At 36.2% G+C, this 27,836-nt stretch overlaps 2 protein-coding genes across 8 annotated transcripts; both read left to right on the top strand.

The window, feature by feature from the left end:
* The first annotated feature begins 32 nt into the window (after positions 1 to 32).
* Positions 33 to 27,225, top strand: LOC137744225 (putative disease resistance protein At4g27220). Of its 7 annotated transcripts, none has more exons than XM_068484095.2 (10): positions 33 to 171; positions 2,475 to 4,888; positions 5,337 to 5,738; positions 14,738 to 15,139; positions 15,232 to 15,633; positions 24,539 to 24,952; positions 25,051 to 25,518; positions 25,649 to 26,383; positions 26,467 to 26,527; positions 26,711 to 27,225. In XM_068484095.2, the coding sequence occupies exons 2-9, from the start codon at positions 2,477 to 2,479 to the stop codon at positions 26,485 to 26,487; spliced, it is 5,256 nt and encodes a 1,751-aa protein (XP_068340196.1). In that variant the 5' UTR covers positions 33 to 171; positions 2,475 to 2,476; the 3' UTR covers positions 26,488 to 26,527; positions 26,711 to 27,225. The 7 variants fall into 7 exon arrangements, with proteins under 7 accessions (XP_068340196.1, XP_068340199.1, XP_068340191.1 ...); XM_068484098.2 differs by having other exon boundaries at positions 14,726 to 15,139; positions 24,551 to 24,952; XM_068484090.2 differs by having other exon boundaries at positions 14,726 to 15,139.
* Positions 9,417 to 17,911, top strand: LOC137744258 (putative disease resistance protein At4g27220). Its single transcript, XM_088686549.1, has 8 exons — positions 9,417 to 9,514; positions 11,857 to 14,288; positions 14,738 to 15,139; positions 15,232 to 15,633; positions 15,731 to 16,198; positions 16,335 to 17,069; positions 17,153 to 17,213; positions 17,397 to 17,911. Exon 2 carries the CDS (start codon positions 11,859 to 11,861, stop codon positions 14,244 to 14,246), a length of 2,388 nt encoding a protein of 795 aa, XP_088542675.1. The 5' UTR covers positions 9,417 to 9,514; positions 11,857 to 11,858; the 3' UTR covers positions 14,247 to 14,288; positions 14,738 to 15,139; positions 15,232 to 15,633; positions 15,731 to 16,198; positions 16,335 to 17,069; positions 17,153 to 17,213; positions 17,397 to 17,911.
* Positions 27,226 to 27,836: the final 611 nt, after the last annotated feature.

Below are 27,836 nucleotides of genomic sequence, written 5' to 3'. Positions count from 1 at the left end.
TTAAGTGTGGTTCCCACTTTGTACCATTGACTCGGCCATTTACAGTTGTATATGTCTTGGTCTTGGTCTTCGTCTTGGTGAGATAATAAGTGGATCGGATATTCTGTTCGAAGCAAAGCAATTTGAAGAGCAAAACTATCCAGCTCATTCGCAAACAGAGTAGAGAATGCGGTACGTCTTTCAGATTTATTTTTAATTTGCTCCATTTTCTTGTCCCGTTTTATCTGTTTCATTAATTATCTTGTTTTTGTTTATTTAATTAACCTCATCCCACTCCAAACAAGTTAAATATTAACTAGGATTCTTTCTACCTTTGATCTCTTTGATTTGTTGCTTGTACCACAAACAAGATATTACCAACAGAAAAATTAATTCCCAGATGTTCCAAACGGCAGAAATATTCCCAGATGTTCAAACAGTGGTGAACTAGTACACCAAAAAGGTTATTTTCAAACGGATCAAAGAAACAAAGTTTTCAATTTCTATTCCAAATTTCAGAATTGGAGAGGATCACAATTTTCGAACTTTGAATTTTCGGAATGTTTAGGGTTAGAGTAATCTCGAAATTTTCATAACATAACTTGAAAGTTCATATATTTTACAAGTTTTTTAATATTCTTGAAATTTTTTCGTATATGCACTTTATTGTTATATCTTGATATTTTGTATATGCTTATTTATAAATTTATTTATTTTTGTGGAATATACTTGATTTTCCTGTTTAATACATAAATATATGGTTAATATAAAAAACAATGAGCAAAATGTTTCCAAAACTAATAATAAAATACAAAAGTTGATAACAAAATACATAATTTTAGTAAATAACTTTTAAAAATTAGCATATTTCAAAAAAAAAAAAAAAAAAAAAAAGCGAAAATTTTAACATCGGTAGTTAGAAAATTTCAGATTCTCTAAATGCATTCTAACTTTAAAAAATATTCGGATTCAGATTTTAGAATTTTAATTTCAAAGTCAAAAAAGATTATTCCAACTAGCACCCTAAGTACACCACCCTCTAGGTTTCTCTCGTCTATTGAGTATCGCGCTAGAAGCAACAATGATAAAGAGTTAAAGCTAGAACCACCAGGGGTGACCTAGTGGTTGATGATGATTTTTAGGCCCATATTCCATAACGCACGTTTTGATGATGGCTAGATGAGAGTTAAAATGCATGTGTGAATCTTCCCAACTCCCAGAAGAGTGGACTATAGTAGCGAAGCCACCAATTGGTCTATTTTTCTTATTTTAAAGATAAAGATGTAAACACCGAAATTTCAGTGAAATAAATGTTCACCGACACATTAAAGTTTTGACATGTCAGGGCTTACGTGACATGCGCCATGTGTTTTACAAATCGTACATGTGGATGCGACTCATCAAAATCAGACGAGTCATGAAGAAGTACAGGTGTCAACACTTGACGGAAAGGAATTATTTGATTTTAATTTAATTAAGTCAAATATTAATTGATGGAGCCAAATCACAAACCGGCTCACAAATTGAGTCCTGGTTCTTTTTTTTCAATTAATCAATCCTACAATCAAGGTCAAATCCATTCGTAGGCAAAGTTTGGAGGGTCTATAAATATGAGGCTCCAAGAAAAAGAGAGGTCCATAAAATCATTCACGCCTAAACGCTGAAACTTTGAAACTTTGAAGCTCTTAAGCACTCATACCCCCCCCCCCCCCCCCAAATACACTCAAACACTCTCAAACACTTAAGAAAACTTAGAAAACCCTATGTGTTCTTTGTCAAACCTGTGAAGAACCACCAAACACCCCTACATGTGCCGGTTCCTCCATTGCCAAGAGCCAAAACCTTACAGCATCTGATCATCCAAGATCAAGTTATCGTGACCCATTGATCAACAACACTACACACCTTACATTTCAAAGATCGAACCAGAGGACCAAGTTGTAAAGATATTGTAACCCTACATTCAAATTAATACAATACAATTATTTTGTACATATGTTCTTATTTCATTTGCTACAAAATTTTCGTGTTTACAAAAGAGTTAAATCTAGTTTTAATGAAATCCTAGAAATGATAAATTTTTCAAAAATTATATATACTAAGGTTGAAATGTCCCTACTAATTAAGAGATTTTTAATTATTCATTTAAAAAAATAAGGATAGTATTGTAATTTTACCACATCTAAAACTTCCTTCTTATAAGCATTCTCTCACACGTATTCTCTCCTACACGAACACTTTATGTGTGTGTTCATAATGATGTACAGAACCTAACTTTAGGTTTGTATTTATATTTTTCGGTCAAGATGGTATTTTACATCTCTCGATTGGAGAGTTTTTTTGGCCAATCAAGACTGCATCATGCTCGTAAAAGCTTTCAATATGTCTAGGAAGCTAGTAGATTTGGTTATATCTATGAAGCTAGTACTGGCTAGCTAACACCAAACAATATTGTTTCATGTTTACCAATTTCTCGATTCGTATATATTCGACAGGCATGGTGATTGTTACTGGAATTGTTGGAAAAGTTGCCGAGTATGCAATTGAACCAGCTATACGCCGAGTGGGCTACCTTACTCATTGCAGAAGCAGCCTTCAGAATCTACGAACTCAAGTGGATAAATTAACTTCTGCTAGAGAGGGGGTGGAGCATAAGGTTGATGAAGCTCAAAGACAAGGTAAACGAATCGAAAGCGAGGTACAGAACTGGCTGAAACAAGTGGATGAGATCACCGAAGAGGCAGGCGAATTGTGGAAAGATGAAATCCAAGCAAAGATGAACTGTCTCCATGGGTTTTGTCCTAATCTTATTCTTCGTTACCAGCTAAGCAGAAAGTCAAAAAAATTGGAACAGGATGCTGTTAAACTCTATGAAAATAGAGGCTTCACCAATTTTTCATATGATGTTCGCCCACAAGAGGTATGTACCGTGTCTACCAAATATTACGAAGCCTTTGATTCAAGGATTTCAACTCTAGAGAAGATAATGGATGAATTGAGATCTCCCAGTACTGATCTGATCGTGGTGTACGGAATTGGCGGCGTGGGAAAAACCACACTTGTGGAAGAAGTCCTTAGGCAAGCTATAGCAAAAAAGTTATTCACTGATGCAGTTATGGTTCGTGATGTGAAAAATCCAGACCTGCAAAGAATTCAAAAAGAAATTGCCGAGAAATTAGGCATGAAAGTTGGTGAAAACGAGACTATGGCTGGAAGAGCACCTCATTTATGCAGCAGGATAAAAGACGGGAAGGTTCTTGTAATTTTAGATGATATTTGGGAAAAAGTAGATTTGGAGACTCTGGGACTTCCATGTCTGTCTAATTGCAAAATATTGTTGACCTCCAGAAATCTAAAATTTTTATCGTCAGAGATGCGACCCCAAAAAGAGCTTCAGCTTGAAGTTTTAAACGAAAAGGAAACTTGGAGTTTATTTGAGAAGAAGGCAGGCGACGTTGTTAAGGATCATGCTATACGGAATATAGCAATCCAAGTATCTGAAAAATGTGGAGGTTTGCCTGTTTTAGTTGTCACAGTTGCAAGCGCTTTAAAAAAGAGAAGTAATTTGTATGCATGGAATGATGCCTTGAGATGCCTAAAAGCGTTTGACGGTGAAGAGTTAACAGAAGAAGCATACTCGGCTCTGGAGTGGAGTTTCAATCAATTGGACAGTAAACTTAAGCCATTGTTCTTGCTTTGTGGAAGCATCATCGGCCTATCCTCATACAACTCTGCCCATTTTTCAGACTTGTTTAAATATGCAATGGGTTTGGGTTTGTTTAAGAATTATTCATTGGAACAAGCAAGCAATGCATTGCATTCATGGATCGAACAGCTTAAAGACTCTTGTCTATTATTAGACAATGTGGGTGATGAATATATCAGAATGCATGATGTTGTACACAATGCTGCTATCGCGATTGCATCCAAAGATCAACGCGCTTTATTTAGAAAATCTGGAGGTGACCTGAAAGAATGGCCTAATAATAGGGATTTTTTCGAAAAGTGCACAACTATCTCTTTGGCTCACTGCAATGTCCCCAGACTTCCTGAAGTGTTCGAATGCCAAGAATTAGAGATGTTTATTTTGGGCTGTAAGGGTGGTGACCCTGTGGAAATCCCAGACACCTTTTTTAAAGGGATGATAAAACTAAAAGTTTTGGATTTAACTAAACTGGATATTGGATCACTACCTTCATCTCTTCAGCTCCTAGAAAATCTTCGGACATTGTGCTTGGATGGCTGCGTGTTGGGAGACATAGCTCTAGTTGGACAGCGGACGAGCTTAGAAATTCTTAGCTTTCTCTGTTCTGATCTTGAGGAGTTGCCTAAAGAAATTGGGAAATTAACTCATCTTCGGTTGTTGGATTTGACAGGTTGCTATCAACTTAAAGTGATTTCACCAAATGTATTATCAAGCTTGAAAAGTCTAGAAGACTTGAGAATGCGAAACAGCTTCCACCAATGGGTGGCTGAAGGAGTCAGCGGAGAAAGAAGTAATGCTAGCCTTTTGGAGCTGAAGGACTTGCCTCATCTAGCGGCATTAGCTGTACATATTCCGGATGCTAGCATTATGCCAAGGGGCTTATTCTCTGACAAGTTGAAAAGATATGATATATCAATTGGTGATACCGATTACACTGTTTCTCTCACATTCAGCTTCCAACGCACCACTAGATATGGAATATGGGACAGTATGGATGGAACCCTCAACACATTAAAGCTCAAGCTCACCACTAGGCAAGAATTGGACGATGGTCTAAAAATGCTATTGAAGAGATCTGAAGCTTTGTACTTGCATGGGTTGGAGAACGACTTCCAATTCCAGTCGGATAGTGAAGATTTTCAGCAATTGAAACACCTCTATGTTCAAAACATTGCTAAATTTACATACCTCATAAATGAGAAGGTACATCGCTGGTTTCATGTTAAATTCTTTCTATCTTTACACTATAATTATCATCCAGAATTTTACAGAATGCGCAGTTCTGCATTTCATTATTTTTTCCTGTCATCCTTCTATAAGTTTAGAATATCGAAATGATTAAAATGAGTCAACCAGGGAAGATAGTAACCAACATTTATGCTATTCGAAGATTTTTCTTATATAAACATCAAAGAAAAAAAGCATTGTTTGATCTAGTGGTGTTCCCAATGTTGAAAGACGTTCGATATACAAATCATTCCTTCCTCATAAAGAAAACTTTTATTAGGTTAGGTATGAAATTCATCTTCAACCATATTATGGTAACTGAATTATAGGAATTTGATCTCTAAAATTTTGGATTGCATTTGACTAGTAACATTAATTGATGTGCATTAATTGTCTTCTTCTAAACCCAAAGTGTGTACTGCAGGTTGGGTTGCCAAACTTAACGAGGTTGATTGTGCATGAATGTGGCTCAAGATTCTTGTTTTCATCTTCCACGGCTAGAACTCTAGTGCAACTCAAATATCTTGAGGTAAAAAGATGTCACATGATGGAAGAGATAGTTTCAACACAAGAATATGGTGAAGAAAATGCAGATGGCATGTTTTGTAAGCTACAACATTTGAAGCTAATAGATCTTCAAATCCTCTCTAGATTCTGCTCTGGAAATTATATCGAGTTTCCGTCTTTGGAAAGTTTGGCAATAGTGGATTGTAATGTACTGGAGACATTCATCTGCGAACCTAAGAGTAAAAGCATTACAGTCCGCAGAGAAACTAAAGAGGACTTGAAGAAGACGGTTGTACAATACTTTCTTTTTGACGACAAGGTGAAATATTATACTATCATCTCTCTTTCATCATTATGTTCGTCTAATATGTTCACTTGAATGAAAAAAATCTAACAATTCCATAAGATGAATGCAGGTTGGGTTTCCAAGGTTGGAAAGCCTGTTCATCCGTGGCTTAAATAAGTTGACGGCAATATGGCACAACCAACATGTTCCAGGCTCTTTGTGCAGAGGAGATTATACCAAGGATAAACATGAAGCATCTGCTCAAAATCTAGTCAAGGCAGTCATACGTGAGTGCAGCAATTTGCAATATATTTTGTATTGTCCTGGAATTGAGGAAATCATTGGCAAGGTAGACGGAGTGGAAACAACGCCCGAGTTTGTGTTCCCAAAAGTAGTATATTTTAAATTAGAAGAGCTGCCCCAACTTAAGAGTTTCTATCCGGGAATACATGCTTCCAAGTGGCCGTTACTTGAAGAATTGAAAGTGCGCAGATGTGATAAATTGGACATTTTGTCTGTTGAACTTTCAAGTTTCCAGAAACATGTTCTGGGTGGTGTATCTGCTCCGATTAAACAATCTCTCTTTTTAATTGAAAAGGTAACAATACTTTCGCCGAATTTATTCAAGCAAATATGAAATTCCTCTCTTGTGAAAAAAAGTAATTGGACAACCGATCTCTTACTCATTATGTCGCTTAATGTTCATTGTTGATCCATCCATAATATATTTCAGGATTCATTCCCCAAGTTAGATAAGTTGGTTTTGGATGGCACTATGGAGATTTGTGGCGACCTACTCCCAGCTGAGGTCTTTCGCAAACTTAAATCTGTCCAGTTCCGTGCTTCATACTCTAGAGTGAAGACTTCACATGAGCAAGGTAGATCTGCAGAAATTACCTTGGAAGATGAAAGTCCTTGGAAGGTTCAAGGATCGGGCGGGCTAAGGCATCTTTGGAAAGAGAATTCTCGGCAGGCATGCCCGGTTTTTCCGAGCTTGGAAATTCTAAGAGTGTTGGGTTGTATCAGAATACAGGATCTAGTGACATCTGCAATATCCTTCCGGAATTTAACAACTTTGGAAGTGGTTGGTTGTCATAGATTGAAGTCATTAACAAACTATTCGGTTGCTAAAACGTTAATGCAACTGAGAGAAATGACTCTTGTGAATTGTAAAAGAATGATAAAACTAGTGGAAACTTCAGACGGAGAAGATGCAGCAGGAAATGAGATTGCTTTTAGCCGGTTGCTACATTTGAAACTTTCAAGTCTTCCGAGTTTGAAAGACTTTTGCTCTGGAAATTGCATTGTCAAATTCCCACAATTAAAAACTTTCTTTATAAGAAATTGCCCTGAGTTGAAGATTTCCTCGGAACTGGAAAGAATACCGCTACCGGAGAAATTTGATGGGAATTTTGATTATGTTTATAGCCGCATTGTTGATGGTGATGACGATGACGATGTTGAAATGGTAAGTTTTTGTTCCCAATCTTCCATTTTTTAAACTTCTTGACATGAATATTGACATGCACGTTGTATTTTTCTTTGTATTAGGTCCCCGAAAATTCCATTTGATGTTTCCAGAGGAGAACATTTCACCGCAAGAATGTATATGGTGAGTACCATCCAAATACTCTCTATTATGGTTATTGGAGAATGGAGAATAGAGTCTCACACTGAAGCTGTAACAATATAATGTTCACTACTAATATCACCTACTAATATGTGGTGCGCTATGTTGAGCTTAAAAAGTTTTATCAGTTGTGTTACTCATATTTTCCAATCTTTGTCTCTCCAGGACATTCTTTGTTGCACCTTAAACTTTTTGTGGTTGCCGTTGTTGCCTTGTCTTAATTGAGAAGAAGCTTGCAGAAAGAGTCTGCCGGTCGGTAAATGCTTGTGTGATATTCGTGAAAGCAGCAGCCTCTCCGTTCCCTATTGTCCAGGTCTCCGTTTTCTGGTTTTTCCAAACTTCGAATCTGTTGGTTTTCCCGGTCTCAAACCTTGACAGCTTTGCTTGTCTGGGGAATAAGTTGTTGCACGTCTTCCTTACATTTATGCATTACATACATAAGACATTGTGCTTTTAGTCAGATTCAAGCCGTTCGATTTGACCATGGATTTAAAGGAAGCATATCGACAATGTGTGCAATACATTAGTGTAATATTGTTGAATTTTTATTATGGGAGTGTTTGTGGCTAGAATTAATCTTAGCAAGCCTAAAGTTATTATGGTGTATTGGTGTGTATGACTGCCAATGAACTCGGCCTACTAAAGTTTATGATATGAATGTGACTTAATATTACAGTTTAGTAGTATTCTTCTTCACTTGTAAGTGAGAGATTTTAGGTTTGAATTTTGAGAACGGTGAGTTCGCAACCAATATATTCTCACTTCTTTAGTTGTATTCTTTTTCACTTATAACGATTAAGAAACAATTAAATAGACGTAAAATCGACAACAAGGCACGAACATTGTAGATTTGGGCTTGGTGTGCGATTTGGGTCTTCGCTTGGAAGGATGTAAGAACAATTGAAAAGATGAAAAACGGGCAACAAGGCCTAAGATTATCAATTTGGGCAAATGTCCAATTTGGACCCATGATTCGCCGTTTCAACGAGAACAATGAAGTGAACAAGACGCGGAGTTCACCTCGACGTAGGGGCTTTTTTGTTTGTTGAATTCCATCATTTATTAGTCTAAAACGGAACTTTAAAATTTAGGACCTTTTTGATAGGAAATTGTTATTATCATTTCAAAAATCTCATTCTACATTCCAAACTTTCCATATTAAGAAAGAAAAATACACTTGTGGAGTGTAGAATGAGATTTTTGGAGTGCCAATAACACTTTTCTTTCGATATTGTGTTGTTTGTTTAATTCATCTCCTATAATTGTATTCCTAAAATGTATAGAGCTAAGAGGCACAACAAAGCGCCCTCAGAAGTGTTAAGAATGTTATCTTATAACATCATTCAATAATTAAGAAACTTTAAAGTAATATATAACGTTTTATAAATAATTCAAAATGAGTTAATCATAGAGCTAGTTTAGGAGTGTGTTTTTTTTCTTTTTCTGAACAAACGTAATCTATACTAAAGGTAGGGTGAGGTAACTCTAATAATAGGGTAGCAATAATGTGGTTTAAATTCATTTTTGTCGAGGATCGAACCTAAGATCTCTCACTTACAAATAAAAAAAATTATTGAACTGTAGTACTATGTGACAGATTAAGAATACTTTTAAAATAACTGAAAGCACTTCAACTGTTTTCTCATAATTTACTTGAATTTTAAACGCACACTCGAATTAACAACCCTAAAGTTGGACAAGGATCCTCCTTGTGAGAATAGGGGGATCAATCAATCCAATCGTCTCTATTTAGGGTACGTTATGCCGATCAGTTTTTTTTAGGTACTATTTATATTTAATTTTAAATAATAAAATTTAAAATAATTTCTAACCGTACGATATATAATGAACGAACACAATTGATTGATTACCTGAATTCGTGAGAGAACCCTATTCACCTAAAGTTGTTAATTTTGGAGTTTCCATCTTTTTTATTGCAATTTTCTGGAAAAATTAACTGCATTATACAGTTAGCACCAATAATTGTTTGTCCAAAAAAAAAAAAAGTTAGCACGAATAATTAAGTGTGATTCCCGCTTTGTACCATTCGCTCGGCCATTTACAGTTGTATATGTCTTCGTCTTGGTGAGATAATAAGTAGATCAGATATTCTGTTCGAAGCAAAGCAATTTGAAGAGCAAAACTATCCAGCTCTTTCGCTAACAGAGTAGAGAATGCGGTACGTCTTTCAGATTTATTTTTAATTTGCTCCATTTTCTTGTCCCGTTTTATCTGTTTCATTAATTATCTTGTTTTTGTTTGTTTAATTAACCTCATCCCACTCCAAACAAGTTAAATATTAACTAGGATTCTTTCTACCTTTGATCTCTTTGATTTGTTGCTTGTACCACAAACAAGATATTACCAACAGAAAAATTAATTCCCAGATGTTCCAAACGGCAGAAATATTCCCAGATGTTCAAACAGTGGTGAACTAGTACACCAAAAAGGTTATTTTCAAACGGATCAAAGAAACAAAGTTTTCAATTTCTATTCCAAATTTCAGAATTGGAGAGGATCACAATTTTCGAACTTTGAATTTTCGTAATGTATAGGGTTAGAGTAATCTCGAAATTTTCATAACATAACTTGAAAGTTCATATATTTTACAAGTTTTTTAATATTCTTGAAATTTTTTCGTATATGCAATTTATTGTTATATCTTGATATTTTGTATATGCTTATTTATAAATTTATTTATTTTTGTGGAATATACTTGATTTTCCTGTTTAATACATAAATATATGGTTAATATAAAAAACAATGAGCAAAATGTTTCCAAAACTAATAATAAAATACAAAAGTTGATAACAAAATACATTATTTTAGTAAATAACTTTTAAAAATTAGCATATTTCAAAAAAATTAAAAAATTAAAAAAAGGCCAAAATTTTAACATCGGTAGTTAGAAAATTTCAGATTCTCTAAATGCATTCTAACTTTAAAAAATAGTCGGATTCAGATTTTAGAATTTTAATTTCAAAGTCAGAAAAGATTATTCCAACTAGCACCCTGAGTACACCACCCCCTAGGTTTCTCTCGTCTATTGAGTAATGCGCTAGAAGCAACAATGATAAAGAGTTAAAGCTAGAACCACCGAGGGGTGACCTAGTGGTTGAGGATGATTTTTAGGCCCATATTCCATAACGCACGTTTTGAGTTTGATTCTTGATGTTGGTGAATCATATGATGATGGCTAGAGGAGAGTTGAAATGCATGTATGAATCTTCCCAACTCCCAGAAGAGTGGACTATAGTGGCTAAGCCACCAATTGGTCCATTTTTCTTATTTTAAAGATAAAGATGTAAACACTGAAATTTCAGTAAAATAAATGTTCACCAACACATTAAAGTTTTGACATGCCAGGGCTTACGTGACATGCGTCATGTGTTTTACAAATCGTACATGTGGATGCGACTCATCAAAATCAGACAAGTCATCAAGAAGTACATGTGTCAACACTTGACGGAAAGGAATTATTTGACTTTAATTTAATGAAGTCAAATATTAATTGATGGAGCCAAATCACAAACCGGCTCACAAATTGAGTCCTGGTTCTTTTTTTCAATTAATGAATCCTACAATCAAGGTCAAATCCATTGTAGGCAAAGTTTGGAGGGTCTATAAATATGAGGCTCCAAGAAAAAGAGAGGTCCATAAAATCATTCACGCCTAGACGCTGAAACTTTGAAACTTTGAAACTTTGAAGCTCTCAAGCACTCATACCCCCCCCCCCCCCCCCCCAAATACATTCAAACACTCTCAAACACTTAAGAAAACTCAGAAAACCCTACGTGTTCTTTGTCAAACCTGTGAAGAACCACCAAACCCCTACATGTGCCGGTTCCTCCATTGCCAAGAGCCAAAACCTTACAGCATCTGATCATCCAAGATCAAGTCATCGTGACCCATTGATCAACAACACTACACACCTTATATTTCGAAGATCGAATCAGAGGACCAAGTTGTAAAGATATTGTAACCCTACATTCAAATTAATACAATACAATTATTTTGTACATGTGTTCTTATTTCATTTGCTACAAAATTTTCGTGTTTACAAAAGAGTTAAATCTAGTTTTAATGAAATCCTAGAAATGATAAATTTTTCAAAAATTATATATACTAAGGTTGAAATGTCCCTACTAATTAAGAGATTTTTAATTATTCATTTAAAAAAATAAGGATAGTATTGTAATTTTACCGCATCTAAAACTTCCTTCTTATAAGCATTCTCTCACACGTATTCTCTCCTACACGAACACTTTATGTGTGTGTTCATAATGATGTACAGAACCTAACTTTAGGTTTGTATTTATATTTGTCGGTCAAGATGGTATTTTACATCTCTCAATTGGAGAGTTTTTTGGCCAATCAAGACTGCATCATGCTCGTAAAAACTTTCAATATGTCTAGGAAGCTAGTAGATTTGGTTATATCTATGAAGCTAGTACTGGCTAGCTAACACCAAACAATATTGTATCATGTTTACCAATTTCTTGATTCGTATACATTCGACAGGCATGGAGATTGTTACTGGAATTGTTGAGAAAGTTGCCGAGTATGCAATTGAACCAGCTATACGCCGAGTGGGCTACCTTACTCATTGCAGAAGCAGCCTTCAGAATCTACGAACTCAAGTGGATAAATTAACTTCTGCTAGAGAGGGGGTGGAGCATAAGGTTGATGAAGCTCAAAGACAAGGTAAACGAATCGAAAGCGAGGTACGAAACTGGCTGAAACAAGTGGATGAGATCACCGAAGAGGCAGGCGAAATGTGGAAAGATGAAATCCAAGCAAAGATGAACTGTCTCCATGAGTTTTGTCCTAATCTTATTCTTCGTTACCAGCTAAGCAGAAAGTCAAAAAAATTGGAACAGGTTGCTGATGAACTCTATCAAAAAGGAGGCTTCACCAATGTTTCATATGATGTTCACCCACAAGAGGTATGTACCGTGTCTACCAAATATTACGAAGCCTTTGATTCAAGGATTTCAACTCTTGAGAAGATAATGGATGAATTGAGATCTCCCAGTACTGATCTGATTGTGGTGTACGGAATTGGCGGTGTGGGAAAAACCACACTTGTGGAAGAAGTCCTTAGGCAAGCTATAGATAAAAAGTTATTCACTGATGCAGTTATGGTTCGTGATGTGAAAAATCCAGACCTGCAAAGAATTCAAAAAGAAATTGCCGAGAAATTAGGCATGGAAGTTGGTGAAAACGAGACTATGGCTGGAAGAGCACGTCATTTATGCAGCAGGATAAAAGACGGGAAGGTTCTTGTAATTTTAGATAATATTTGGGAAAAAATAGATTTGGAGAATATGGGAATTCCATTTCTGTCTAATTGCAAAATATTGTTGACCTCCAGAATTCAAAAGTGTCTATCGTCAGAGATGCAACCCCAAAAAGCGTTTCAGCTTAAAGTTTTAAACGCAGAGGAAACTTGGAGTTTATTTGAGAAGAAGGCAGGCGACGTTGTCAAAGATCATGCTATACTGAATATAGCAACCCAAGTATCTGCAAAATGTGGAGGTTTGCCTGTTTTAGTTGCCACAGTTGCAAGCGCTTTAAAAAATAGAAGTACTTTGTATGCATGGAATGATGCCTTGAGATGCCTAAAAGCGTTTGACGGTGAAGAGTCAACAGCAGAAGCATATTCGGCTCTGGAGTGGAGTTTCAATCAATTGGACAGTAAACTTAAGCCATTGTTCTTGCTTTGTGGAATCGTCATTGGCGTAACCTCACACAACTCTGCCCAATTGTCAGACGCCCGTTTGTCGGACTTGTTTAAATATGCAATGGGTTTGGGTTTGTTTAAGAACTGTCATTCATTGGAACAAGCAAGCAATGCATTGCATTTGTGGATCGAACAGCTTAAAGACTCTTGTCTATTATTAGACAATGTGGGTGATGAATTTATCAGAATGCATGATCTTGTACACAATGTTGCGATCGCGATTGCATCCAAAGATCAATGCACTTTGTTTAGAACATCTGGAGGTGAGCTGAAAGAATGGCCTAATGATAGGGATTTTTCAGAAAAGTGCAAAACTATCTCTTTGGCTCCCTGCAATATCCCCAGACTTCCTGAAGTGTTCGAATGCCAAAATCTAGAGACGTTTATTTTGGCCCGTAAAGGTGGTGACCCAGTGGAAATCCCAGACACCTTTTTTAAAGGGATGATAAAACTAAAAGTTTTGGATTTAACTAAACTGGATATTGGATCACTACCTTCATCTCTTCAGCTCCTAGAAAATCTTCGGACATTGTGCTTGGATAGCTGCGTGTTGGGAGACATAGCTCTAGTTGGACAGCTGACAAGATTAGAAATTCTTAGCTTTCTCAAATCTGATCTTAAGGAGTTGCCTAAAGAAATTGGGAAATTAACTCATCTTCGGTTGTTGGATTTGACAGGTTGCTATCAACTTAAAGTGATTTCACCAAATGTATTATCAAGCTTGAAAAGTCTAGAAGACTTGAGAATGCGAAACAGCTTCCACCAATGGGTGGCTGAAGGAGTCAGCGGAGAAAGAAGTAATGCTAGCCTTTTGGAGCTGAAGGACTTGCCTCATCTAGCGGCATTAGCTGTACATATTCCGGATGCTAGCATTATGCCAAGGGGCTTATTCTCTGACAAGTTGAAAAGATATGATATATCAATTGGTGATACCAAGTACACTGTTTCTCTCAAAAGGAGATTCCAGCACACCACTAGATATGGAATATGGGACAGTATGGATGGAACCCTCAACACATTAAAGCTCAAGCTCACCACTAGGCAAGAATTGGACGATGGTCTAAAAATGCTATTGAAGAGATCTGAAGCTTTGTACTTGCATGGGTTGGAGAACGACTTCCAATTCCAGTCGGATAGTGAAGATTTTCAGCAATTGAAACACCTCTAAGTTCGAAACATTGCTAAATTTACATACATCATAAATGAGAAGGTACATCGCTGGTTTCATGTTAAATTCTTTCTATCTTTACACTATAATTATCATCCAGAATTTTACAGAATGCGTAGTTCTGCATTTCATTATTTTTTTCCTGTCATCCTTCTATAAGTTTAGAATATCGAAATGATTAAAATGAGTCAACCAGGGAAGATAGTAACCAACATTTATGCTATTCGAAGAGTTTTCTTATATAAACATCAAAGAAAAAAAGCATTGTTTGATCTAGTGGTGTTCCCAATGTTGAAAGACGTTCGATATACAAATCATTCGTTCCTCATAAAGAGAACTTTTATTAGGTTAGGTATGAAATTCATCTTCAACCATATTATGGTAACTGAATTATGGGAATTTGATCTCTAAAATTTTGGATTGCATTTGACTAGTAACATTAATTGATGTACATTAATTGTCTTCTTCTAAACCCGAAGTGTGTACTGCAGGTTGGGTTGCCAAACTTAACGAGGTTGATTGTGCATGAATGTGGCTCAAGATTCTTGTTTTCATCTTCCACGGCTAGAACTCTAGTGCAACTCAAATATCTTGAGGTAAAAAGATGTCACATGATGGAAGAGATAGTTTCAACACAAGAATATGGTGAAGAAAAAGCAGATGGCATGTTTTGTAAGCTACAACATTTGAAGCTAATAGATCTTCAAATCCTCTCTAGATTCTGCTCTGGAAATTATATCGAGTTTCCGTCTTTGGAAAGTTTGGAAATAGTGGATTGTAATGTACTGGAGACATTCATCTGCGAACCTAAGAGTAAAAGCATTACAGTCCGCAGAGAAACTAAAGAGGACTTGAAGAAGACGGTTGTACAATACTTTCCTTTTGACGACAAGGTGAAATATTATACTATCATCTCTCTTTCATCATTATGTTTGTCTAATGAAAAAAGAACCAAAATTTATTAAACCCGAAGTGTGTACTGCAGGTTGGGTTGCCAAGCTTAACGAGGTTGATTGTGCATGAATATGGCTCAAGATTCTTGTTTTCATCTTCCACGGCTAGAAGTCTAGTGCAACTCAAATATCTTGAGGTAAGTGGATGTCACATGATGGAAGAGATAGTTTCAACACAAGAATATGGTGAAGAAAATGCAGATGGCATGTTTTGTAAGCTACAACATTTGAAGCTACAATATCTTCAAATCCTCTCTAGATTCTGCTCTGGAAATTATATCGAGTTTCCATCTTTGGAAAGTTTGGAAATAGTGAATTGTAATGTACTGGAGACATTCATCTGCAAACCTAAGAGTAAAAGCATTACAGTCCGCAGAGAAACTAAAGAGGACTTGAAGAAGACGGTTGTACAATACTTTCTTTTTGACGACAAGGTGAAATATTATACTATCATTTCTCTTTCATCATTATGTTCATCTAATATGTTCACTTGAATGAAAAAAATCTAACAATTCCATAAGATGAATGCAGGTTGGGTTTCCAAGGTTGGAAGGCCTGTTCATCCGTGGCTTAAATAAGTTGACGGCAATATGGCACAACCAACATGTTCCAGGCTCTTTGTGCAGAGGAGACTATACTGAGGATAAACATGAAGCATCTGCTCAAAATCTAGTCAAGGCAGTCATACGTGAGTGCAGCAATTTGCAATATATTTTGTATTGTCCTGGAATTGAGGAAATCAGTGCCAAGGTAGAGGGAGTAGAAACAACGCCCGAGTTTGTGTTCCCAAAAGTAGTATATTTTAAATTAGAAGAGCTGCCCCAACTTAAGAGTTTCTATCCGGGAATACATGCTTCCAAGTGGCCGTTACTTGAAGAATTGAAAGTGCGCAGATGTGATAAATTGGACATTTTGTCTGTTGAACTTTCAAGTTTCCAGAAACATGTTCTGGGTGGTGTATCTGCTCCGATTAAACAATCTCTCTTTGTAATTGAAAAGGTAACAATACTTTCGCCGAATTTATTCAAGCAAATATGAAATTCCTCTCTTGTCAAAAAAAAGTAATCGGACTACCAATCTCTTACTCATTATGTCGTTTAATGTTCATTGTTGATCCATCCATAATATATTTCAGGATTCATTCCCCAAGTTAGATAAGTTGGTTTTGGATGGCACTATGGAGATTTGTGGCGACCTACTCCCAGCTGGGGTCTTTCGCAAACTCAAATCTGTCGAGTTTTATGCTCCATACTCTGCAGTGGAGACTTCACATGAGCAAGGTAGATCTGCAGAAATTACCTTGGAAGGTGTAAGTGCTTGGAAGTATCAAGGATCGGGCGGGCTAAGGCATCTTTGGAAAGAGAATTCTCGGCCGGCATGCCCAGTTTTTCCGAGCTTGGAAATTCTAAGAGTGTTGGGTTGTATCAGAATACAGGATCTAGTGACATCTGCAATATCCTTCCAGAATTTAACAACTTTGGAAGTGGTTGGTTGTCATAGATTGAAGTCATTAACAAACTATTCGGTTGCTAAAACGTTAATGCAACTGAGAGAAATGACTCTTGTGAATTGTAAAAGAATGATAAAAATAGTGGAAACGTCAGACGGAGAAGATGTAGCAGGAAATGAGATTGCTTTTAGCCGGTTGCTACATTTGAAACTTTCAATTCTTCCGAGTTTGAAAGACTTTTGCTCTGGAAATTGCATTGTCAAATTCCCACAATTAAAAACTTTCTTTGTAAGAAATTGCCCTGAGTTGAAGATTTCCTCGGAACTGGAAAGAATACCGCTACAGGAGCAATTTGATGGGAATTTTAATTATGTTTATAGCGACATTGTTGATGGTGATGACGACGACGATGTTGAAATGGTAAGTTTTTGTTCCCAATCTTCCATTTTTTAAATTTCTTGACATGAATATTGACATGCACGTTGTATTTTTCTTTGTAATAGGTCCCCAAAAATTCCATTTGATGTTTCCAGAGGAGCACATTTCACCGCAAGAATGTATATGGTGAGTACCATCCAAATACTCTCTATTATGGTTGTTGGAGAATGGAGAATAGAGTTTCACGCTGGAGCTGTAACAAGATAATGTTGACTACTAATATCACCTACTAATATGTGGTGCGCTATGTTGAGCTTAAAAAGTTTTATCAGTTGTGTTACTCATATTTTCCAATCTTTGTCTCTCCAGGACATTCTTTGTTGCACCTTAAACTTTTTGTGGTTGCCGTTGTTGCCTTGTCTTAATTGAGAAGAAGCTTGCAGAAAGAGTCTGCCGGTCGGTAAATGCTTGTGTGATATTCGTGAAAGCAGCAGCCTCTCCGTTCACTATTGTCCAGGTCCCCGTTTTCTGGTTTTTCCAAACTTCGAATCTATTAGTTTTCCCGGTTTCAAACCTTGATAGCTTTGCTTGTCTGGGGAATAAGTTGTTTCACGTCTTCCTTACATTTATGCATTACATACATAATACATTGTGCTTTTAGTCAGATTCAAGCCGTTAGATTTGACCATGCATTTAAAGGAAGCATATCGACAATGTGTGCAATACATTAGTGTAATATTGTTGAATTTTTATTATGGGAGTGTTTGTGGCTAGAATTAATCTTAGCAAGCCTAAAGTTATTATGGTGTATTGGTGTGTATGACTGCCAATGAACTCGGCCTACTAAAGTTTATGATATAAATGTGACTTAATATTACAGTTTAGTAGTATTTTTCTTCACTTGTAAGTGAGAGATTTTAGGTTTGAATTTTGAGAACGGTGAGTTCGCAACCAATCTATTCTCACTTCTTTAATTGTATTCTTTTTCACTTATAAAGATTAAGAAACAATTGAATAGACGTAAAATTGACAACAAGGCACAAACATTGTAGATTTGGGCTTGGTGTGCGATTTGGGTCTTCGCTTGGAAGGATGTAAGAACAATTGAAAAGATGAAAAATGGGCAACAAGGCCTAAGATTATCAATTTGGGCAAATGTCCAATTTGGACCCATGATTCGCCGTTTCAACGAGAACAATGAAGTGAACAAGACGCGGAGTTCACCTCGACGTAGGGGCATTTTTGTTTGTTGAATTCCATCATTTATTAGTCTAAAACGGAACTTTAAAATTTAGGATCTTTTTGATAGGAAATTGTTATTATCATTTCAAAAATTTCATTCTACATTCCAAACTTTCCATATTAAGAAAGAAAAATACACTTGTGGAGTGTAGAATGAGATTTTTGGAGTGCCAATAACATTTTTCTTTCGATATTGTGTTGTTTGTTTAATTCATCTCCTATAATTGTATTCCTAAAATGTATAGAGCTAAGAGGCACAACAAAGCGCCCTCAGAAGTGTTAAGAATGTCATCTTATAACATCATTCAATAATTAAGAAACTTTAAAGTAATATATAACGTTTTATAAATAATTCAAAATGAGTTAATCATAGAGCTAGTTTAGGAGTGTGTTTTTTTTCTTTTTCTGAACAAACGTAATCTATACTAAAGGTAGGGTGAGGTAACTCTAATAATAGGTTAGCAATAATGTGGTTTAAATTCATTTTTGTCGAGGATCGAACCTAAGATCTCTCACTTACAAATAAAAAAAATTATTGAACTGTAGTACTATGTGATAGATTAAGAATACTTTTAAAATAACTGAAAGTACTTCAACTGTTTTCTCATAATTTACTTGAATTTTAAAAGCACACTCGAATTAACAACCCTAAAGTTGGACAAGGATCCTCCTTGTGAGAATAAGGGGATCAATCAATCCAATCGTCTCTATTTAGGGTACGTTATGCCGATCAGTTTTTTTTAGGTACTATTTATATTTAATTTAAAATAATTTCTAACCGTACGATATATAATGAACGAACACGATTGATTGATTACCTGAATTCGTGAGAGAACCCTATTCACCTAAAGTTGTTAATTTTGGAGTTTCCATCTTTTTTATTGCAATTTTCTGGAAAAATTAACTGCATTATACAGTTAGCACCAATAATTGTTTGTCCAAAAAAAAAAAAAAAAAAAGTTAGCACCAATAATTCAGTGTGATTCCCGCTTTGTACCATTCGCTGGGCCATTTACAGTTGTATATGTCTTCGTCTTGGTGAGATAATAAGTGGATCAGATATTCTGTTCGAAGCAAAGCAATTTGAAGAGCAAAACTATCCAGCTCTTTCGCTAACAGAGTAGAGAATGCGGTACGTCTTTCAGATTTATTTTTAATTTGCTCCATTTTCTTGTCCCGTTTTATCTGTTTCATTAATTATCTTGTTTTTGTTTGTTTAATTAACCTCATCCCACTCCAAACAAGTTAAATATTAACTAGGATTCTTTCTACCTTTGATCTCTTTGATTTGTTGCTTGTACCACAAACAAGATATTACCAACAGAAAAATTAATTCCCAGATGTTCCAAACGGCAGAAATATTCCCAGATGTTCAAACAGTGGTGAACTAGTACACCAAAAAGGTTATTTTCAAACGGATCAAAGAAACAAAGTTTGCAATTTCTATTCCAAATTTCAGAATTGGAGAGGATCACAATTTTCGAACTTTGAATTTTCGTAATGTTTAGGGTTAGAGTAATCTCGAAATTTTCATAACATAACTTGAAAGTTCATATATTTTACAAGTTTTTTAATATTCTTGAAATTTTTTCGTATATGCAATTTATTGTTATATCTTGATATTTTGTATATGCTTATTTATAAATTTATTTATTTTTGTGGAATATACTTGATTTTCCTGTTTAATACATAAATATATGGTTAATATAAAAAACAATGAGCAAAATGTTTCCAAAACTAATAATAAAATACAAAAGTTGATAACAAAATACATTATTTTAGTAAATAACTTTTAAAAATTAGCATATTTCAAAAAAAAAGGCCAAAATTTTAACATCGGTAGTTAGAAAATTTCGGATTCTCTAAATGCATTCTAACTTTAAAAAATAGTCGGATTCAGATTTTAGAATTTTAATTTCAAAGTCAGAAAAGATTATTCCAACTAGCACCCTGAGTACACCACCCCCTAGGTTTCTCTCGTCTGTTGAGTAATGCGCTAGAAGCAACAATGATAAAGAGTTAAAGCTAGAACCACCGAGGGGTGACCTAGTGGTTGAGGATGATTTTTAGGCCCATATTCCATAACGCACGTTTTGAGTTTGATTTTTCATGTTGGTGAATCATATGATGATGGCTAGAGGAGAGTTGAAATGCATGTATGAATCTTCCCAACTCCCAGAAGAGTGGACTATAGTGGCGAAGCCACCAATTGGTCCATTTTTCTTATTTTAAAGATAAAGATGTAAACACCGAAATTTCAGTAAAATAAATATTCACCAACACATTAAAGTTTTGACATGCCAGGGCTTACGTGACATGCGCCATGTGTTTTACAAATCGTACATGTGGATGCGACTCATCAAAATCAGACAAGTCATCAAGAAGTACACGTGTCAACACTTGACGGAAAGGAATTATTTGACTTTAATTTAATTAAGTCAAATATTAATTGATGGAGCCAAATCACAAACCGGCTCACAAATTGAGTCCTGGTTCTTTTTTTCAGTTAATCAATCCTACAAGCAAGGTCAAATCCATTGTAGGCAAAGTTTGGAGGGTCTATAAATATGAGGCTCCAAGAAAAAGAGAGGTCCATAAAATCATTCACGTCTAGACGTTGAAACTTTGAAGCTCTCAAGCACTTATACCCCCCCCCCCCCCCCCCACATACACTCAAACACTCTCAAACACTTAAGAAAACTCAGAAAACTCTACGTGTTCTTTGTCAAACCTGTGAAGAACCACCAAACCCCTACATGTGCCGGTTCCTCCATTGCCAAGAGCCAAAACCTTACAGCATCTGATCATCCAAGATCAAGTCATCGTGACCCATTGATCAACAACACTATACACCTTATATTTCGAAGATCGAATCAGAGGACCAAGTTGTAAAGATATTGTAACCCTACATTCAAATTAATACAATACAATTATTTTGTACATGTGTTCTTATTTCATTTGCTACAAAATTTTCGTGTTTACAAAAGAGTTAAATCTAGTTTTAATGAAATCCTAGAAATGATAAATTTTTCAAAAATTATATATACTAAGGTTGAAATGTCCCTACTAATTAAGAGATTTTTAATTATTCATTTAAAAAAATAAGGATAGTATTGTAATTTTACCGCATCTAAAACTTCCTTCTTATAAGCATTCTCTCACACGAACACTTTATGTGTGTGTTCATGATGATGTACAGAACCTAACTTTAGGTTTGTATTTATATTTTTCGGTCAAGATGGTATTTTACATCTCTCAATTGGAGAGTTTTTTGGCCAATCAAGACTGCATCATGCTCGTAAAAACTTTCAATATGTCTAGGAAGCTAGTAGATTTGGTTATATCTATGAAGCTAGTACTGGCTAGCTAACATCAAACAATATTGTATCATGTTTACCAATTTCTTGATTCGTATATATTCGACAGGCATGGAGATTGTTACTGGAATTGTTGGAAAAGTTGCCGAGTATGCAATTGAACCAGCTATACGCCGAGTGGGCTACCTTACTCATTGCAGAAGCAGCCTTCAGAATCTACGAACTCAAGTGGATAAATTAACTTCTGCTAGAGAGGGGGTGGAGCATAAGGTTGATGAAGCTCAAAGACAAGGTAAACGAATCGAAAGCGCGGTACAGAACTGGCTGAAACAAGTGGATGAGATCACCGGAGAGGCAGGCGAATTGTGGAAAGATGAAATCCAAGCAAAGATTAACTGTCTCCATGGGTTTTGTCCTAATCTTATTCTTCGTTACCAGCTAAGCAGAAAGTCAAAAAAATTGGAACAGGTTGCTGATGAACTCTATCAAAAAGGAGGCTTCACCAATGTTTCATATGATGTTCACCCACAAGAGGTATGTACCGTGTCTACCAAATATTACGAAGCCTTTGATTCAAGGATTTCAACTCTAGAGAAGATAATGGATGAATTGAGATCTCCCAGTACTGATCTGATTGTGGTGTACGGAATTGGCGGTGTGGGAAAAACCACACTTGTGGAAGAAGTCCTTAGGCAAGCTATAGCAAAAAAGTTATTCACTGATGCAGTTATGGTTCGTGATGTGAAAAATCCAGACCTGCAAAGAATTCAAAAAGAAATTGCCGAGAAATTAGGCATGAAAGTTGGTGAAAACGAGATTATGGCTGGAAGAGCACCTCATTTATGCACCAGGATAAAAGACGGGAAGGTTCTTGTAATTTTAGATAATATTTGGGAAAAAATAGATTTGGAGACTCTGGGAATTCCATGTCTGTCTAATTGCAAAATATTGTTGACCTCCAGAAATCGAAAGTTTCTATCGTCGGAGATGCGACCCCAAAAAGAGTTTCGGCTTGAAGTTTTAAACGCAGAGGAAACTTGGAGTTTATTTGAGAAGAAGGCAGGCGACGTTGTTAAAGATCATGCTATACGGAATATAGCAATCCAAGTATCTGAAAAATGTGGAGGTTTGCCTGTTTTAGTTGTCACAGTTGCAAGCGCTTTAAAAAATAGAAGTACTTTGTCTGCATGGAATGATGCCTTGAGATGCCTAAAAGCGTTTGACGGTGAAGAGTCAACAGAAGAAGCATATTCGGCTCTGGAGTGGAGTTTCAATCAATTGGACAGTAAACTTAAGCCATTGTTCTTGCTTTGTGGAATCATCATCGGCCTATCCTCATACAACTCTGCCCCTTTTTCAGACTTGTTTAAATATGCAATGGGTTTGGGTTTGTTTAAGAATTATTCATTGGAACAAGCAAGCAATGCATTGCATTCATGGATCGAACAGCTTAAAGACTCTTGTCTATTATTAGACAATGTGGGTGATGAATATATCAGAATGCATGATGTTGTACACAATGCTGCTATCGTGATTGCATCCAAAGATCAACGCGCTTTATTTAGAAAACCTGGAGGTGACCTGAAAGAATGGCCTAATAATAGGGATTTTTTCGAAAAGTGCACAATTATCTTTTTGGCTCACTGCAATATTCCCAGACTTCCTGAAGTGTTCGAATGCCAAGAATTAGAGATGTTTCTTTTGTCCCGTAAAGGTGGTGACCCAGTGGAAATCCCAGACACCTTTTTTAAAGGGATGATAAAACTAAAAGTTTTGGATTTAACTAAACTGGATATTGGATCACTACCTTCATCTCTTCAGCTCCTAGAAAATCTTCGGACATTGTGCTTGGATAGCTGCGTGTTGGGAGACATAGCTCTAGTTGGACAGCTGACGAGATTAGAAATTCTTAGCTTTCTCGATTCTGATCTTAAGGAGTTGCCTAAAGAAATTGGGAAATTAACTCATCTTCGGTTGTTGGATTTGACAGGTTGCTATCAACTTAAAATGATTTCACCAAATGTATTATCAAGCTTGAAAAGTCTAGAAGACTTGAGAATGCGAAACAGCTTCCACCGATGGGTGGCAGAAGGAGTCAGCGGAGAAAGAAGTAATGCTAGCCTTTTGGAGCTGAAGGACTTGCCTCATCAAGCGGCATTAGCTGTACATATTCCGGATGCTAGCATTATGCCAAGGGGCTTATTCTCTGACAAGTTGAAAAGATATGATATATCAATTGGTGATACCGATTACACTGTTTCTCTCACAGAAATCTTCCAACACACCACTAGATATGGAATATGGGACAGTATGGATGGAACCCTCAATACATTAAAGCTCAAGCTCACCACTAGGCAAGAATTGGACGATGGTCTAAAAATGCTATTGAAGAGATCTGAAGCTTTGTACTTGCATGGGTTGGAGAACGACTTCCAATTCCAGTCGGATAGTGAAGATTTTCAGCAATTGAAACACCTCTATGTTCAAAACATTGCTAAATTTACATACATCATAAATGAGAAGGTACATCGCTGGTTTCATGTTAAATTCTTTCTATCTTTACACTATAATTATCATCCAGAATTTTACAGAATGCGCAGTTCTGCATTTCATTATTTTTTCCTGTCATCCTTCTATAAGTTTAGAATATCGAAATGATTAAAATGAGTCAACCGGGGAAGATAGTAACCAACATTTATGCTATTCGAAGAGTTTTCTTATATAAACATCAAAAGCATTGTTTGATCTAGTGGTGTTCCCAATGTTGAAAGACGTTCGATATACAAATCATTCGTTCCTCATAAAGAAAACTTTTATTAGGTTAGGTATGAAATTCATCTTCAACCATATTATGGTAACTGAATTACAGGAATTTGATCTCTAAAATTTTGGATTGCATTTGACTAGTAACATTAATTGATGTACATTAATTGTCTTCTTCTAAACCCGAAGTGTGTACTGCAGGTTGGGTTGCCAAACTTAACGAGGTTGATTGTGCATGAATTTGGCTCAAGATTCTTGTTTTCATCTTCCACGGCTAGAACTCTAGTGCAACTCAAATATCTTGAGGTAAAAAGATGTCACATGATGGAAGAGATAGTTTCAACACAAGAATATGGTGAAGAAAATGCAGATGGCATGTTTTGTAAGCTACAACATTTGAAGCTAATAGATCTTCAAATCCTCTCTAGATTCTGCTCTGGAAATTATATCGAGTTTCCATCTTTGGAAAGTTTGGCAATAGTGGATTGTAATGTACTGGAGACATTCATCTGCGAACCTAAGAGTAAAAGCATTACAGTCCGCAGAGAAACTAAAGAGGACTTGAAGAATACGGTTGTACAATACTTTCTTTTTGACGACAAGGTGAAATATTATACTATCATTTCTCTTTCATCATTATGTTTGTCTAATATGTTCACTTGAATGAAAAAAGATCTAACAATTCCATAAGATGAATGTAGGTTGGGTTCCCAAAGTTGGAGAGACTCTTCATCCGTGGCTTAAATAAGTTGACGGCAATATGGCACAACCAACATGTTCCAGGCTATTTGTGCAGAGGAGATTATACCAAGGATAAACATGAAGCATCTGCTCAAAATCTAGTCAAGGCAGTCATACGTAAGTGCAGCAATTTGCAATATATATTGTATTGTCCTGGAATTGAGGAAATCAGTGCCAAGGTAGAGGGAGTAGAAACAACGCCCGAGTTTGTGTTCCCAAAAGTAGTATCTTTTACATTAGAAGAGCTGCCCCAACTTAAGAGTTTCTATCCGGGAATACATGCTTCCAAGTGGCCGTTACTTGAAGAATTGATAGTGTGCGGATGTGATCAATTGGACATTTTTTCTGTTGAACTTTCAAGTTTCCAGAAACATGTTCTGGGTGGTGTATCTGCTCCGATTAAACAATCTCTCTTTGTAATTGAAAAGGTAACAATACTTTCGCCGAATTTATTCAAGCAAATATGAAATTCCTCTCTCGTCAAAAAAAGTAATTGGACAACCGATCTCTTACTCATTATGTTGTTTAATGTTCATTGTTGATCCACATATATTTCAGGATTCATTCCCCAAGTTAGATACGTTAGTCTTGGATGGCACTATGGAGATTTGTGACGACCTACTCCCAGCTGAGGTCTTTCTCAAACTCAAATCTGTCGTGTTTCGTGCTCCATACTCTGAAGTGAAGACTTCACATGAGCAAGGTAGATCTGCAGAAATTACCTTGGAAGATGAAAGTCCTTGGAAGATTCAAGGATCGGGCGGGCTAAGGCATCTTTGGAAAGAGAATTCTGCGCCGGCGAGTCCGGTTTTTCCGAGCTTGGACATTCTAAGAGTGTTGGGTTGTATCAGAATACAGGATCTAGTGACATCTGCAATATCCTTCCAGAATTTAACAACTTTGGAAGTGATTGGCTGTCATAGATTGAAGTCATTAACAAACTATTCGGTTGCTAAAACGTTGATGCAACTGAGAGAAATGACTCTTGTGAATTGTAAAAGAATGATAAAAATTGTGGAAACTTCAGACGGAGAAGATGCAGCAGGAAATGAGATTGCTTTTAGCCGGTTGCTACATTTGAAACTTTCAAGTCTTCCGAGTTTGAAAGACTTTTGCCCTGGAAATTGCATTGTCAAATTCCCACAATTAAAAACTTTCTTTATAAGAAATTGCCCTGAGTTGAAGATTTCCTCGGAACTGGAAAGAATACCGCTACCGGAGCAATTTGATGGGAATTTTGATTTTGTTTATAGCCGCATTGTTGATGGTGATGACGATGACGATGTTGAAATGGTAAGTTTTTGTTCCCAATCTTCCATTTTTTAAATTTCTTGACGTGAATATTGACATGCACGTTGTATTTTTCTTTGTAATAGGTCCCCAAAAATTCCATTTGATGTTTCCAGAGGAGCACATTTCACCGCAAGAATGTATATGGTGAGTACCATCCAAATACTCTCTATTATGGTTGTTGGAGAATGGAGAATAGAGTCTCACACTGAAGCTGTAACAAGATAATGTTGACTACTAATATCACCTGCTAACATGCGGTGTGCTATGTTGAGCCTAAAAAGTTTTATCAGTTGTGTTACTCATATTGTCCGATCTTTGTCTCTCCAGGACATTCTTTGTTGCACCTTAAACTTTTTGTGGTCGCCGTTGTTGCCTTGTCTTAATTGAGAAGAAGCTTGAAGAAAGAGTCTGCCGGTCGGGAAATGCTTGTGTGATACTCGTGAAAGCAGCAGCCTCTCCGTTCCCTATTGTCCAGGTCTCCGTTTTCTGGTTTTTCCAAACTTCGAATCTGTTGGTTTTCCCGGTCTCAAACCTTGACAGCTTTGCTTGTCTGGGGAATAAGTTGTTGCACGTCTTCCTTACATTTATGCATTACATACATAAGACATTGTGCTTTTAGTCAGATTCAAGCCGTTCGATTTGACCATGGATTTAAAGGAAGCATATCGACAATGTGTGCAGTACATTAGTGTAATATTGTTGAATTTTTATTATGGGAGTGTTTGTGGCTAGAATTAATCTTAGCAAGCCTAAAGTTATTGTGGTGTATTGGTGTGTATGACTGCCAATGAACTCGGCCTACTAAAGTTTATGATATAAATGTGATTTAATATTACAGTTTAGTAGTATTCTTCTTTACTTGTAAGTGAGAGATTTTAGGTTTGAATTTTGAGAACGGTGAGTTCGCAACCAATCTATTCTCACTTCTTTAATTGTATTCTTTTTCACTTATAAAGATTAAGAAACAATTGAATAGACGTAAAATCGACAACAAGGCACGAACATTGTAGATTTGGGCTTGGTGTGCGATTTGGGTCTTCGCTTGGAAGGATGTAAGAACAATTGAAAAGATGAAAAACGGGCAACAAGGCCTAAAGATTATCAATTTGGGCAAATGTCCAATTTGGACCCATGATTCGCCGTTTCAACGAGAACAATGAAGTGAACAAGACGCGGAGTTCACCTCGACGTAGGGGCGTTTTTTTTTGTTGAATTCCATCATTTATTAGTCTAAAACGGAACTTTAAAATTTAGGACCTTTTTGATAGGAAATTGTTATTATCATTTCAAAAATCTCATTTTACATTACAAACTTTCCATATTAAGAAAGAAAAATACACTTGTGGAGTGTAGAATGAGATTTTTGGAATGCCAATAACATTTTTCTTTCGATATTGTGTTGTTTGTTTAATTCATCTCCTATAATTGTATTCCTAAAATGTATAGAGCTAAG

The sequence above is a fragment of the Pyrus communis genome, chromosome 15, assembly GCF_041283825.1.
Source record: "Pyrus communis isolate YQ-2024b chromosome 15, ASM4128382v1, whole genome shotgun sequence".
NCBI lineage: Eukaryota > Viridiplantae > Streptophyta > Magnoliopsida > Rosales > Rosaceae > Pyrus > Pyrus communis.
The sequence above is the reverse complement of the archived record's forward strand: the minus strand, read 5'-3'. Positions and strand labels throughout refer to the sequence as shown.

Coding starts and splice junctions, on each gene's coding strand:
- LOC137744225 (XM_068484090.2), top strand. CDS start 2,477: ATGGTGATTGTTACTGGAATTGTTGGAAAAGTTGCCGAGTATGCAATT. Junction 4,889..5,336: donor CATACCTCATAAATGAGAAG/GTACATCGCTGG, acceptor TGTGTACTGCAG/GTTGGGTTGCCAAACTTAAC. Junction 25,519..25,648: donor CTCTCTTTGTAATTGAAAAG/GTAACAATACTT, acceptor CATATATTTCAG/GATTCATTCCCCAAGTTAGA.
- LOC137744258 (XM_088686549.1), top strand. CDS start 11,859: ATGGAGATTGTTACTGGAATTGTTGAGAAAGTTGCCGAGTATGCAATT.